The 13,988-nt window shown below is 40.5% G+C and overlaps 1 protein-coding gene across 3 annotated transcripts in view; it reads left to right on the forward strand.

Moving 5' to 3' along the window:
- The first annotated feature begins 617 nt into the window (after positions 1–617).
- Positions 618–13,988, forward strand: part of CARS (cysteinyl-tRNA synthetase) — a 55,073-nt gene continuing 41,702 nt past the window's right edge. For 2 of the 3 annotated variants that reach the window (XM_029582759.1, XM_029582761.1), the window contains exons 1-4: positions 618–775; positions 6,406–6,651; positions 8,665–8,756; positions 10,405–10,493. In XM_029582759.1, coding sequence (XP_029438619.1) covers positions 754–775; positions 6,406–6,651; positions 8,665–8,756; positions 10,405–10,493 — 449 coding nt within the window. In that variant the 5' untranslated portion in view covers positions 618–753. The remainder of the gene's footprint in view (positions 776–6,405; positions 6,652–8,664; positions 8,757–10,404; positions 10,494–13,988) is intronic. The other variant, XM_029582760.1, reaches the window with a different exon arrangement.

Raw genomic sequence — 13,988 nt, forward strand, 5'->3', positions numbered from 1 at the left:
TTCCAGCACCGGAGGAAGTGAGCAGAGTAGTAGTGGTGGGATCATCAGCGTACGATGGAGGAAATGTAAAGTGTGTTTGGAGTTAATTCACATTTGTTCCTACTCTCATTGTCTAGTTTCGCATAGGTCACACTCCCTGCTCTCTAGTGTTGCTTCCATTTTTTTGTCTATAAATTGTCCAGGTTCTAGAATAAGGTTAGATTCTTACCTGAGGCCAGGGCAGGAGAGACAACTTCGTTTACTTATTCTTTTGCGCCATTATATATACATGCACTTGCGGTTCTGTTTTTTTTTTTAGAGAAATGAATGGGAAAATCAGAAGTACATCCCTATTCATGAAATAAGGCAAAAAAAAGGGACTAAAGTGTACAGCTGACTTCGTTGCGAAACTTAAACTTTTCCGCTTAGACCTTTGTCCCAGAACCGCATCTTCGGCAGTAGCAAAGTATTGTCAGCACCCTGGAGAGCGCATGCTCCCACGGGCACGAGCCTTAGGCGTTCATGGCTTTTTCCGGTACACAGTACGCATGCGTTATCCGCGTAGCTGGGCTCGAGGTAACAACTCGCGAATAAAATGGCTGCTATAGATAGATCACGTGACATGCCGTGCCGGGAGCCGAAGAAGTCTCCGCCCTCTTCAGTGCTTTGCTGCTGTTCTGGTTATGGCTGCCCAGGAAGTGGCGTAAGAAGGCGTTTCCGGACACGTTGTGTTGATAGGTTGCATCAGAATCTAAAAGCAGGTCAAGAGCAGGAATGGCAGCTGCTGGCGAGCAGAGTGAGTGCATTTAGAGTTTTGTTCCTTCTTTTTAGAAGTGAATGAATGAATGCATATATTTTTATTTTTGGTGATAGGTTATGTCTGTAACTATGAACTGTACAGCTTAGGTTTAGTTAATATATGAAATCCTGGTCTGGTTTAATTTCCTTTTCTTTCTGAGTATTAGGGTTGCACTCTTGTTCTATGGTTCATTCCAGGTAGAATCCGTGGACCAGGTAGGGTGAAGCTGTAAATAGTAATAGAGTTCAAAAGAGTTTGTGGATAAATATAGAGGATTTTAATTCTATGAAGTACCAATTCTTGATGCAATGCTATAAATCACAGTGATTTACAAATCCCAGTGAATTATAGCATTGCACCAAGAACGAAATTGGGCAGACACTTTTTGTTTTTATGTAATTATCACAGTTTGAAGCTTGTGTGCAGTAGTACTAATCCTGAAGGCTTTTATCTTAACTAACAATTACTTGCACGTGCTTGTGAATTCTAAATAGTTGTGCTTTGTATGTATTCAAAATCCACAAAATATATGTGGTTAGGGCAAGGTCTGCAGTATGTATGAACCATGGGCAAAGGTCAGTATTTGTTACAGCATTACACACATAGGGGCCGATGCAATAAACTCACATAGAAAGCAGGCACTGAACAGTCAGTGCCCGCTCTCTTAACTGCTGTACGCCAGACACGAAAACTGACGTTGAGTTTTCCTTATCAGCAGACAGCCACAAAAACCGGTGCTGATAAACCCGGTGTTGGTTTCGTGACTACCGTTCGCCAGAAAACCAACACTGAGTTTTTTTGGCATCTGTTTTCGTGGCTGACCGCCGATAAGGAAAATTGACTCTGATAAACTCGGTGTTGGTTTTTGGTGGTGAACGGTAGTCACGAAAACCAACGCCGGGTTTATTGGCATCAGGTTTTTTTTGTTTGTTTGTTTTATTTCTTTTATTTTTCATCTTTTTTGATGCACACAGCTATTATCGCCTGCTCCTGGCAGGTGTTAATAGATGACAGTTAAATGTGTCCATGGCGCATGTTGTGTTTTTTTTTTTTTTTTGCATCGGGAGTGAATGCCTAATAGCCTCATTCACATGCATTTGCATGTGTTGAGCGCTCTTAGATTCACTCCGCGTTGGACTCGTGTTGAATATGCGCTAATCCCCTTTTTGTATTAGGGGATTGATTAGCACCTATTCTACCCGCGTCCGACTGCAGGTTAACAGTGCGCTCCGCTCAGCACACCATATTGCATCGGCCCCAAAGTCTGGAGTTACTGTGGGAGAAAGTAACTGCCCTAGTTGACCCCCAAAGAGTAAATTATGAGTAGCTCTGTATTTTATTGAAGCTAATTTTGCTGAAGGCTCTTTAATGAGGTGATACCCTGTGACATAAGGGGTCATCCAAATCTGAATGTTGAACATATAGCAAGCTCTTCCATAGAGTTGCAGCACAGGAGCCTTCTGTAATAAAGGAAACTGGCTTTAAAAAATGAAACAATACAATAACTGAATTTCTCTTGTAACTATTAACTTGTATGTTTTGCTGCTGTTTTATACACCATTTAAGCAGGTATGTATGAGCCAGATGATAACCGTGGCTGAATTAAGACTGTATGTTCAATGAGGGATGTACAATACTGCTAGGAGCAAAGTGGATAATACCTGTTGGACTTGGTTTGAATGAGTAATTCAGCAGAGTATGGGATATTTCAATAGAAACAATTATATGTGGGTCATAGAATATGGTGTCCAATCCAAAATGATGCTGATTGAGATGAGCAGCTGGGGGGGGGGAGGGAATTAAGATATGTATTTATTTTACAGTGTTGTGGGGGATATCCAAACAAGTGATGAGAAGCTGAGGAATGTATAAATAATGTTTTGGGCCTGTGGGTGTAAGGGATTTGTGGAGAGGGCTTTTGCCATGTTGGTTGGAGTTCCCCTTCATTAGCCAGCCCTTTTTTGTGGGCTGTTTAGCATTTAGTGGGGGAAGGAATACCTATGATATACAAAGTGAGTGAACTCTAAAGGCCCTTTTGAGCATGCATATATTCTGAATATCATTAGCTTGGTACATTGGATGCTAAAGCCTGAAGTGTGTTTAAAGAAATGCTGCTGATTCTAGCCTGCTTTTTAATACATAGGTCCCAAAATCTTCTTTTGCCCAAGCTCACTTTATAAGTTCTTTGGGGTTTGGCTTAATTTATTTATTTAAAATAATTTATATCCTGCCTCCTTCACTGTTTTGAGGCAAGTAACAGTAAAACATACACAGAACCACAATTGTGACAAAAGATGAAAAATGACAAAAGTCACATATCGCTCCGATGTATGATGGTTAAACATTTAAACTACCATTTGGCCGAAATAAAACTATTAATGATATTCTTTAAGCCAGAGTACATGCTGTAAGGGAACACAAAAAGATAAAAAAGAACAGAAGGAAAAATTTGTAGGAGAAGAACATAAGATATGCTATACTGGCTCCATCAAGCCCAGTATCCTGTTTCCAACAGTGGTCAGTCACAAGTACCTGGCAAATACCGAAACATTAAATAGGTCCTGTGTCATTCATTACATGTTCAGAAGCTACTGTTTCTCAAAAAGGTGCTATGCAATGTTTGAGACAGCAGAACATAAATATGCTGTAAAACTGAAAAGTTTTGATGATATCCACCCCAAATTACCCCTTAAACGTCTTCCAAAAGATGTAGCATGCAGCTGTTGGACAGTGCAAAATATGTAAACACAAGGTCATGATTCCAAATTTCTGATTTAGGACTTGCTTTTTGATTTAGAGAAACCAAGATGATGGACCTTGATTCTGGTTATTTCCATGTCTGTTTTTATGTGCACAATACGAATAGCAATTCTCTCGCTTTCACACAAGCCTAGCTTATAAAAATGGCATTTATGACGACCTGCTGCATATCAGTTTTGATATTTATTCTAAATAAATATGGGAGGAGGAATATCCTGGTGGTTAGAGCAGTGGACTATGAACCAGGAGACCAGGGTTCAAGTCCTGCTGTCACTCCTTGTGACCTTGGGCAAGTCACTTTACCCTCCATTGCCTCAGGTACAAAACTTAGATTGTAAGCCCCTCTGGGGATAGCAAAATACTTACAGTACCTGAATGTAAACCACTGTGATATCTCAATTGAGATCGAATGTTGGTATAAAAATAAACCAACCACATTGAATAAGTTGGCTATAATGTTTCAAAAGATTAACAAGAAACAAAACAGAAGAGAACAACTAATAATTTTTATTTTCTATAATCACACAGAAGAAAGACATGTATCGTTAACATGTTAGCATAATTTAAAACTTTGCATGACATGAATATTGCCATATTAACGTGGAATCTTAAATATTGATCATAGTACTCCACTCTTTAAATTGTTTCCACTTCGGTTTCCTGTGCACCTTGACACCTCAGGCACATAGCATTGTACATGATAGTTCATACGGTGTTGTCCTGAGGTGTTGTGCATAACCACAAACATTCAAAAAGTCCTTGAAAGCGTTTCTCTTTAATGAGGCTTTCAAAATGGGTACCCTAAATCATTGTTATAAAGGAGCATGATGGTTTGTGTCTTTATCTTTTCATGAGCTTTGTGAATGAGTCACCATCACTGAGCCCTTCCTATTAGTGCCTCATTTTTCTTTAATAGTATTGTTTCTGTGAGAAAACTTCAATCTTTGATCCCTGCCTTGCTAAATATGTAAACAGATAAGGTAAAAGTGGCAGGTGCTTGGCTGACCAGACTTTGTCATCGGTTTGTTTATCCCAGGCTCTTTATCTATGGAGGCCTACATGGTTCAGACATTTGCTGATAGAACTTAGGTTGGTCCTGTGCAGTTCCAACAGCAGTAACGTGAGTCTCCTGTATGTGTCGCCACCAGATACAACAACTACACCACAACGTCAGTCGACACAACCTTACATAGGTTATCAATGCCCTAATTACTAGTTGTTTAGATTATTGTCATTCTTTTCTGAATGGTATCTCCCAGACCTGCTTGAAGTGACTACAACTTGTGCAAAATATGGCAGCCAGAATCCTGGTAAGGGCCAAACTGTCAGACCAGATAACACCCATCTTCTACAGCCTACGTTGGCTACCGATAGCATAATATACAAGATTCCTTCCTAGTACAGTGTGGTGTATTCTAAAGAAATGTTTGTAGACCTACAGTTTTTATAAATGAGATGAATATCCTTTTGAATAGTTTTCACACATAGTATTTCAATTTTAGCACTTTTCAACATGTCTGAAAAGAGCTGATGTGTGGTTCAAACTAGTCCTCCAGAGGCATGATAACTTTAGTTTAACAGGATGAATGATGCTCCGACTTTTGTGTGATGGCCAGCCATGGTCCTGAAATTCAGCCAAACCCAATCAGTGTAAAGTTAGCATTACAAAATATAGGCATATGCATGGTTTTGGCTACCTTTGTTATGAAGATACCCTATGGTTTGACATGGTAGATTTCAGTTACTACTCGGTTTGTAAATTTCTTTTGAAGTCATACACTGCATTCTTTAGCATTTGGTTAGGACAGCATTAACTACCAGCTTAAATTAAAATGGGGGTTTGGGAGAAAAACAGGTTTTCAATCTTTCCGTGGCCCCCATGAATTTACTACTTAAAACCCAGTTGTCTGATGCTCGTTTAATTATCTCTGTTCAGTAGCGATTGGTGATAAAAGATCAGTTTTCATAGTCTGTTTTATTAAACGTGATGTAGCAAACTTTATTCTCTTATTAGTGTAGTCAGTTTTGATTTTTAAGGTGATGCTTTTGATATGTGTGTGTTTTTTATATTGTAATCCACTTTGATCAGTATATTCTGTAAAGGCAGAATGTCTTTTGAAATTTTAAATTAAAAAAATGTAATTTCTGTAATGGTCTATATTGTTTGGATTTTATACTTTCTTTTGCTCAGTTGCATACAGCAAGTGCCAGATTTGTCTGTTACAGTTCTTAATAACTTTTTCACCCCATATAAAGTTTTTACATTTTGGAGTTAGAGTACTGTAACAAAATTTGATAAATTAGCCCAGCTTTGTGGCTCAATGGCAAATGTGCTATGCACAATCATGCAGAAGACCTGGGACCAGGTTCCTGCTTCCTGTGCTGGCCAGGGATGCTGAGGAGATAGTGTTCACAATCCCTGGGGGAAGGGAGTCTTAGCCATCACTCAACAGCCATGCCTAGTTAGTGGTTAGGTTTAGGGTCTATGTTAGCTGGGTTGCAGAGGGAGCCACTGTTGTGGACTCTGATGGCTGAGCTGAGTTGGGACAGTATATAAAATTAGGGAGGAAATCCCTGGATGATTGTGAATGAAGGCTCATTTTGCTGTTGAATAGATGCCCCTTCCAGTTGAACTGGAGGGTCAAGAAACTAAGTGTTCAATAATGTAAAATTGCTACTTTCCCTAAAATGCTAAATTTTTGGGGTATGGGGAGTGTTCTGTTGTGTTTTTCATTGGCAGTCTGGTTTACTACTTATTATTTCTCATTTGGTTGGTTGTCTTTTAGTTGATCCATCACCTTTGCTTGTTAGAAGATGGTTTTATTTGTACTGCTGACTCAATCTCTTATTTTTTCTTTTGTTTGCAGCTTTCAATTGCAGTTTTATAGTAGGCATTAGTGAAGAGGAGGCCAGGGTGAAAGCCTTGGACGAGTACCTCAGCACTCGTAGCTATATCCAAGGGTTCACGTTTTCTCAGTCCGATGTGGAAGTGTTCAGGCAGTTTTCGAGGCCACCTCCTAACCAGTACTTCCATGTGGTTCGGTGGTACAGGCACATAGAAGCAATTTATGATGACAGCAATGAGAAAAGTGATTCTAATAAACTCCCGACAAGTGAGTAAATGACTTGAGTGGGTGTGTGTGCTCTCTGAGTTGTAGCTTAATATTCCACAGTGATAACTTTTCTGCTTGTCAAAGTGACTGTTTTATTTTAATAAGAACTTGAAAGTTAAATTTGATATAGTTTCCCCCTACACATTTTGCTTCATAAATGCCAGTTTAATTAGCCGAGTAGTTCAGCATAACTTCAGCTTTCCAGCCATACCAAGTTGTCTTTGGAAATTTATGTTGAGTGGGCCTGTGTAATTTTGTTTTGGAAAAATCTCAAGAATTTCTGTCGTTAGAAAGCTGCTGGAAAAAACAGCCTGCTGCTTCTCTAGCTCTCATCCAACATTTAACCTGCAAAACCAACAAATCAGAAATTTAAAAACAATTTCTCACAACTGCTTCTGGTTGGTTGACACATTTTTCTCACTAACAAATGGAGCAGGAGGATGATTAGAAACTTCATGTTTTCTTTTCATTTTCCTTGCTTAAATTTTGCATTTTTTCTTGGTGTTTTTTTTTTTAATCATCACATTGAAATTCCCATGCAAACTAAAATCAAAACTGAAAATAAAGGTTCTTATTCATTATTGTAGCCTTCTTTTTATCTTCTCTCTGACCTTAGGGCAGAGTAAGGTTATTTTGTATATCTTTCTGTTTATTAACATGTCTTAATTGCTAGTACCATAGCCCTAGGAAATGTACAGTGCGAATACATAATAAAAGGTTAAACAAATACAAAAAATACCATGAAATAAGTATGCCAGCATTGTTTCAGAACAGAAAAGATCTTTTTACAACTAAGGCATCTTGAGGGAGTAGATGTAATGAAGAGTTATCTAAGAGTGGTCCAGTGTTTTTTGCATTGAAACTTGTCCAATCATACCGAGTCATGGACTGGGGGAGCAGAAATCCAAGGGAGAAGCAGGTGAGGGGAGAAACTGATGTACACTAGACAGGAGAGACACCTTGGAAGAGGAAATCTGAAGAACTCAAGGTAGTGGCCTAGTACGACAAAGCAGCTGCCAGAGGACCACTAGGGTGTACAGAAAGAAGCATTAGCAGAAGAAAAAGGGAGATGATTAATGCCTCTCGCCAAATCATGAGTGAGATCTCATCTAGAGTATTGTGTCCAATTCTGGAGGCCAATCCTCCTGAAAGAATACAGACAGAGCAGAGGTGGGCCAATGAAGGGCTACTAAAATGGTGCAGAGGCTGCACCAAAACCTCTGTGACATAAGAAATATGTACATATATACACAGCCTGGCATTTGATTCGGGGAAGTGAGCATGTCTTTTGCAACATAGGAGTATTTTCAAACAAACCTGGACTTTCGATGATACTTTTGCCTTTGAGAGACTGTTTAGGCAATGGAGAAGCAGTTAGCTTTTGAGAACTGGCTCAGAATTTCATCTGATTATGTATAATGCAGCACAAAATGTTTGATTCGTGATACATACACACATCCTGCAGGAGTGTAGAGAGAGAGATGACATTAAAATATCTCAAAGATATAAATAATGCATAAGAAGCAAACATTTTTTCAGTGGAAAGGAAAATCTAGAACAAGAGGTCATGATATAAGGCTCAAAGAGGAAATCGGGAGTAACAATAGAAAAATATTTCTTCATGGAAAGGGTGGCGGATGCATGAAATGGCCTCCCAGGAGAGATGTTGGGTTGAACCGAATTCAAGGTGGCATAAGGTAAGCCAAGAGAATTCTTAATGGGAAAGCCAGGGATCAGCTGGGGTTTACAGCATTGAGAAAGGAAGGAAATCGGGCGGACAGGCTGGGCCTTACAGTCCCTAGCTGCTGTCTGTGGTCATGTTTGGGAGAGGAAAGCCTGAGATCCGGGCAGACTAGATGGGCCTTGAGGTCCTCATTCTGATTAAACTTGTGTAGGGCTGTTCCAAACCTATTCATTCATTTAGCACACAGAGGGATTTGCATACCAGCTGTAAAGGTGCTGAATGATCAGATTTCCCTCCCCCCCCCCCCCCCCCCCCTTGTCTTTTCTCAGATAAAGGCAGGCGAGCACAACCGCAGTGGTCTCCCCCAGATCCAAAAGAACAACCTAAACTCCGCCTATACAACAGTCTAACTCGCAATAAGGTATGTTAGTAGGCCCTGAGCAATCAGGCAGGCTGCTCTGAAACTCCACGCATCCTGGAGAGACCTGTGGCAATCGTCCTGGCTGAGACACACGCAAGGGTTCTAAGTGCAATGATTTGCAACGCTTCATGAATTTACATATTGTGTCTTGCATGTGTTACTTGATGTCTTGACCAAGTACACACTGTACAAACAAAAAGCATCTACTCTTCTGTCACATCTTCAGAGCAGGTTGAAACAAAACAAATTCAAGAACTACTTTTTAAGCTTTTTATTTTCTCCATATGCAAGTAAGACTTTTCTCTGTAAAACGTAATTATCCATAGATATAAAAGACAATATGGAACTAGCTTTTTGCTTCAATGGTTCTTCTGAGATCCGTGGTTAAAATGGGAAAATTGTTTTTTTTAAAGGGTTTAACCTGTTAACTGGTCAAAACTTCTTTTAACAAATTCTTCACCCCCTATGCACTGCCCTATGGTTTGATCCTCAAGTCGGGTCTTCTGTTCCCCAGATCAGCAGAGGGATGCCGCACAGGTAGTGTTTGCAGCCCCAAAGGAGGAGGGACTTGTGATCACTGCTTAAGAGTGACAGCTGGTGTCGAGATTCAGGGCCCCATGATTAGAGTTCTGGCCCAGGACCATTGCTGCAATGGCCAGACTAGATATGTTGAAGAGGAGTGGGGGAAGAGAATATAAAATAGTGGGAAAAACCCCAGGTAGCTGCAAATAAAGGTTCCTGGCACCAGATCCCAGCTCTGGTTCTGATTGACCTGGAGGTACATAGGAGCAAGATGAAAACTGCTAGATAAAAAAATAAAACATACCCATCGTCCTCTCTACCTGCTGTATAGCTAAATTTAAATAGTCAAAACATAGGTGGCTCCAGAGGCTTTCTGGGGAGGCTTAGAGCCCAGCAATTAAGGTTGATTTTCAGTTCTGTCTGGCTAAGTTTAGATGACCAACCCCAGCCACACAAATAGTCTAAATCTAACCTGCCAAATTTTGATTGGCTACATCTTAGGATATTTTTTTTTTCACTTGCAAACTGTTGCGACTGAAAATGTGCTTAAGATCGCTAGTTAACTTTTTTAGCCAGCAATCTGAGGTGCACCTGGCTGAAAATCTACTCTATACACAACTTTTTTTTTTTCCCCGAAATCATTGTGCTTGATAGGCCAGATCACCTTTGCCTTAAGTTTTCTGGATCTGGACCTAGCTGCCCTCAGCATTGTTTTTCAGATCAGGGAACCTCTAGGACTGTAGCCCTAATGGATAAACTGGTGCATTTTGTAGTGCTGGGTCAGGCTGTAACGTAACCTGTACTGGAAAAAGAAAGACATCACCGCATATGAGAGCTAAAACTAGGGAAGCGAGTAAGATGTTCTAGGAGACAGACTATTCATTAGAGTTGAATATGCTTATTCCTCAGTTTGAGTCCTGTGTACTTTCATCCTTTCTCTAAGGGTCTTTCACTACGAGTGTGGAGAACTCCTATTAAATCTGGCCCAGAGTCTCGAGCGTCTTCTGATTGTATTACTATCATCTTTTCTTTTATGCCTTGGGATTGTCATGGACTACAGACTGATATTACGTACTGTGTTACAAGTTTCTTCTACTCACTGTATCTCTCTTAATTTCCAATGTAGGAAATATTTGTGCCCCAGAATGGAAGAAAAGTGTTGTGGTATTGCTGTGGACCAACTGTGTATGATGCTTCTCACATGGGCCATGCCAGGTAGATGATTTTTCCGTCTTACGTGGTCCTAACTTTAATGCAATGTGTCTTTTGAAGAGAGAACACCATTCAAAGGGTCAGTATCAATTTGGTAATGGACACTTTCCATGCATTTTTTATCCTTTTGAAAAGAACCAAATGATCAGGGGACCCTGCAAATGTCTTTTCAACAGAGTAGAGAAGCACGTTCCACTGCACGGAGCGACCGTTGCACCCTAAATGCCTTGCTCAGCAAGCTGGATGGACCATTTTGGCCTTTTTCTGCCCTCGTTTACTATATTGCTGTGTGTGCTGAAAGGGGTCATTTTTAAGTGTTCCCCTCGCAAAATTGCCCACATTTGGGGCTGCGCGTGAGCAATGTGGATTTTAAAAAGCCGCAAAGTGTGTATGGCAAAAATAAGGGAGTGGAAAAGGAGGCGGGGCCTAGGCATTCCTGGGCGGGGCCAACACAGCGCGCTTAACTCTGTATTTTAAAACCCGGAGGCCGCAGCACGCAGCGGCTTGTTATCCGCATAACTTTACTGCAGCTCCTGATAAGGAGCAAGTCTGTAGATCTCGCGTTTTAGGGCTCACACGAGGGTGAGGGTCCTGGTCAACTGGGGGGGCATGTGGGATGAAGAACCAGAGAGGTCTGGAACACCTTGAAGTTGACTGGTGGTCTGATTGGAGAAACTGGGAAATGTCCCTCACGCAAGCATGTTTTAAAATTCGCTTACATTCGTGTGCACAAGCTGGCAAAGTCCTATGGAAGACATGTGTGCTAGCTTTGCTCAAGTATGTGTATGGCTGCACGTGCACTCATTTTAAAATTTGCCCGAAAATGCCTGCAGTATCAGTAGTTTGTTATGCTGTTTAGTTACAAGGAAAAATACATGTGCAGAGATCTGACATGTGGTAACAGGCACAAAGTGAGGTTGAATTAGCACAAGCTTAAAACTTGTGAGCAGTGGTGCTAGCTGTCATGGCTTTTGTGAATTGGAATTTATGCTGTCTCTGCCTGCTGTGGGACATCTGCAGTTGCAGAGTTCAAAATACATCCAGGTCGTCCTTGTGGCTGAAGGAATGTTGGCTGCATTTTGTAAGCACAAGAACTCTTGTATAAAGATCTTACTTCAAGAGTAATTTCATCACTTCCATCCTGGAATTATATTAAAATCATCTTTGGTTTGATTTAAGAGATCTTTGAGGGATCAAGCATCATGAATGTTTCTCTGTCCGCTCCAACCTCACCCTCCTCCCCTCGCATTCCCTTCAGGAGGGGAGGTGCGGGGTTTAAAGAGCCGAATGTCTCTTCTTTTTTTTTTGCTCTCTCCTTCAGCCTCAGGCTCATCCCTTCCCCTCCTGGTCTCTGCAAGCTGCTTGTGAGGGGAGGGGCTGGAGCAGGAAGCAGAGAGAGCTGAGACTGAAGGCAGGCACCAGATGATTGAATTAGGAGAAGGGAGAGCTTCAGGTTTATTGATTATGCACCAGGCTAATTATGTGGTTCCTCCCGCAGTGGCTAGAGAATGTGGCAGTACTAAATATAGCACTGTATTTTAATGTGATACTAATTTGGGTAAAATTGCAATTTCTGACTTTGAGTTACGTACCTGGAAGAGCTTCTTTAATGGTTGACTATCAGCAAAAAGAGGAGGGAGGTGGAATGGAAGAGGAGCACCAGGGATAAGAAACAAATACCTTACTCTGGCATGCCATCTGGTGAGGATAGCACCATCCTACCTTTTAACTATGAATATGAAAAAAAAATAGTTCACAGCATCCAGATATTACCAGCTGCCTTGCTGTGCTAACTCCTATGTAGTCAGTATTTGTTTTTCCATAGGAGCTACAGATCCATGGGATACAGGTCACAATACAAAGCACTTACATTAATACACAAATCCCTGTACAACGAGAAGGTCGTTTGGTTAAATGCAGCGCTACATTTTCATGTTCCAGCATGAATAACCAGATCTGTAAACACTGGGCTATTACTAATTCTGACAATAAAATCTGCTCATATGAACACTGTACGAGAGAGAGCTTTATCTATTGCCGGTCCCAACCTTTGGAACGCTTTACTACCACAGCTGAGGATGGAAACGGATATTTTTTTAAAAAAAGAGTCAAAACCTGGCTTTTTAACCAAGCCTTTAATAATAATAAGGATTGATTTTTTTTATTATAATTTTTAGTGATACTCCTTTTAATGATACACTTTCTATTTTTAAGATGTGCTTTGTTCCATAGTTTTTGTGTATTAGATTATGCTGAGACAGATTTTATATTTTAAATGAACTTGTTTTAAAAGTTATCCTCCTTTTATACGCAAATGTAGTAACCAACATTTGATTTATGTTGTAAACCGACGTGATATGTATTGACATGAATGCCGGTATACAAAAATCATTAAATAAAATAAAAATAAATAAATCTTTGCCAGCTATTTTGGTTCACAATTCATAGCTCCAGATTCAAGAAAATCTTCGTAGTGCTTGATCTTGTTTGTCCGCAGTCTTAGGTTGGCTTAATACTGGCCCATGTAGCAAGTAGGAGCTTATACATTGAAAACTGATGCAGGATATAGTAATTTGGTATGGGTTGGTGAATTATTTCAGCAGTAAAACGTAAGTGGATGTGATTTTTTTTTTTTTTTTTCTGTGTTCTGAGATGTCACCTCACCTATGGCATTCTGTTATAATCTGAACACAATGATTCACAAATCTTCTGAGCTGCCTTGCCTCAGGTTAGTGTTGATCTTGTCTATTCTGGTGTCCAGTAAGATAACTGTCTCTTGATCATTCGTCTCCTAGATGAATGGATTGAATGAATTGGGTTTTATTTATTTACTTTTACATCAATAAATTGAATACAGGAAGAGATGTGAAAGGATCATAGGACTGCACATCAAAATCTTTGCTGTTTGGATCCGAATCTTCAGTACTGGGGAATGCATATAAAATTAAAAAAAAAAAAAAAAAGGAGCATATCGTCAACTGCAGTATGTTCAAGCCTCACGATGAAAAATTGGATTTCAATGTCAGAGTTTATTGTATGCTTAAAAACGAAGCTACTTTTCCAAGATGGGAATTTCCAAAGGGACTTTGTTTTATGCACAGAACTGGCCTTTTCATTCATGTGCATGCTTACGGCCTGAGATATGCAGGATATTTGAAAGTTGTCCTCCCTAGTAGCATACTTTCTAGAGCCTTTTGGAAAGTGCTACAGAGCCCCTGGGGGAGAGAGTCCCAGTCATTGTGCAATGGTGACACCTAGTGGCCAGAGTTAGGGCCCCTGATTGCAGGGTTCTGGAAGGAGGATTGTTGCTGCAGTTATTGGGCAGGGTGAGGGGGGGGGGGGGGGAGAAGAAACAATCAAGTTAAATATTAGTGAAGGTTCATGGTGCCAGATCCCAGTCCTGGTTCTGGCTGAGCTAGAAGCCTTTTTCCTCTCTCTTCTCTTCCCCCCCCCCCCCCCCCCCAAAAAAAAAAAAATAGAAAAAGCATTTATATACCT

The sequence above is a fragment of the Rhinatrema bivittatum genome, chromosome 17, assembly GCF_901001135.1.
Source record: "Rhinatrema bivittatum chromosome 17, aRhiBiv1.1, whole genome shotgun sequence".
Classification (NCBI taxonomy): Eukaryota; Metazoa; Chordata; class Amphibia; order Gymnophiona; family Rhinatrematidae; genus Rhinatrema; species Rhinatrema bivittatum.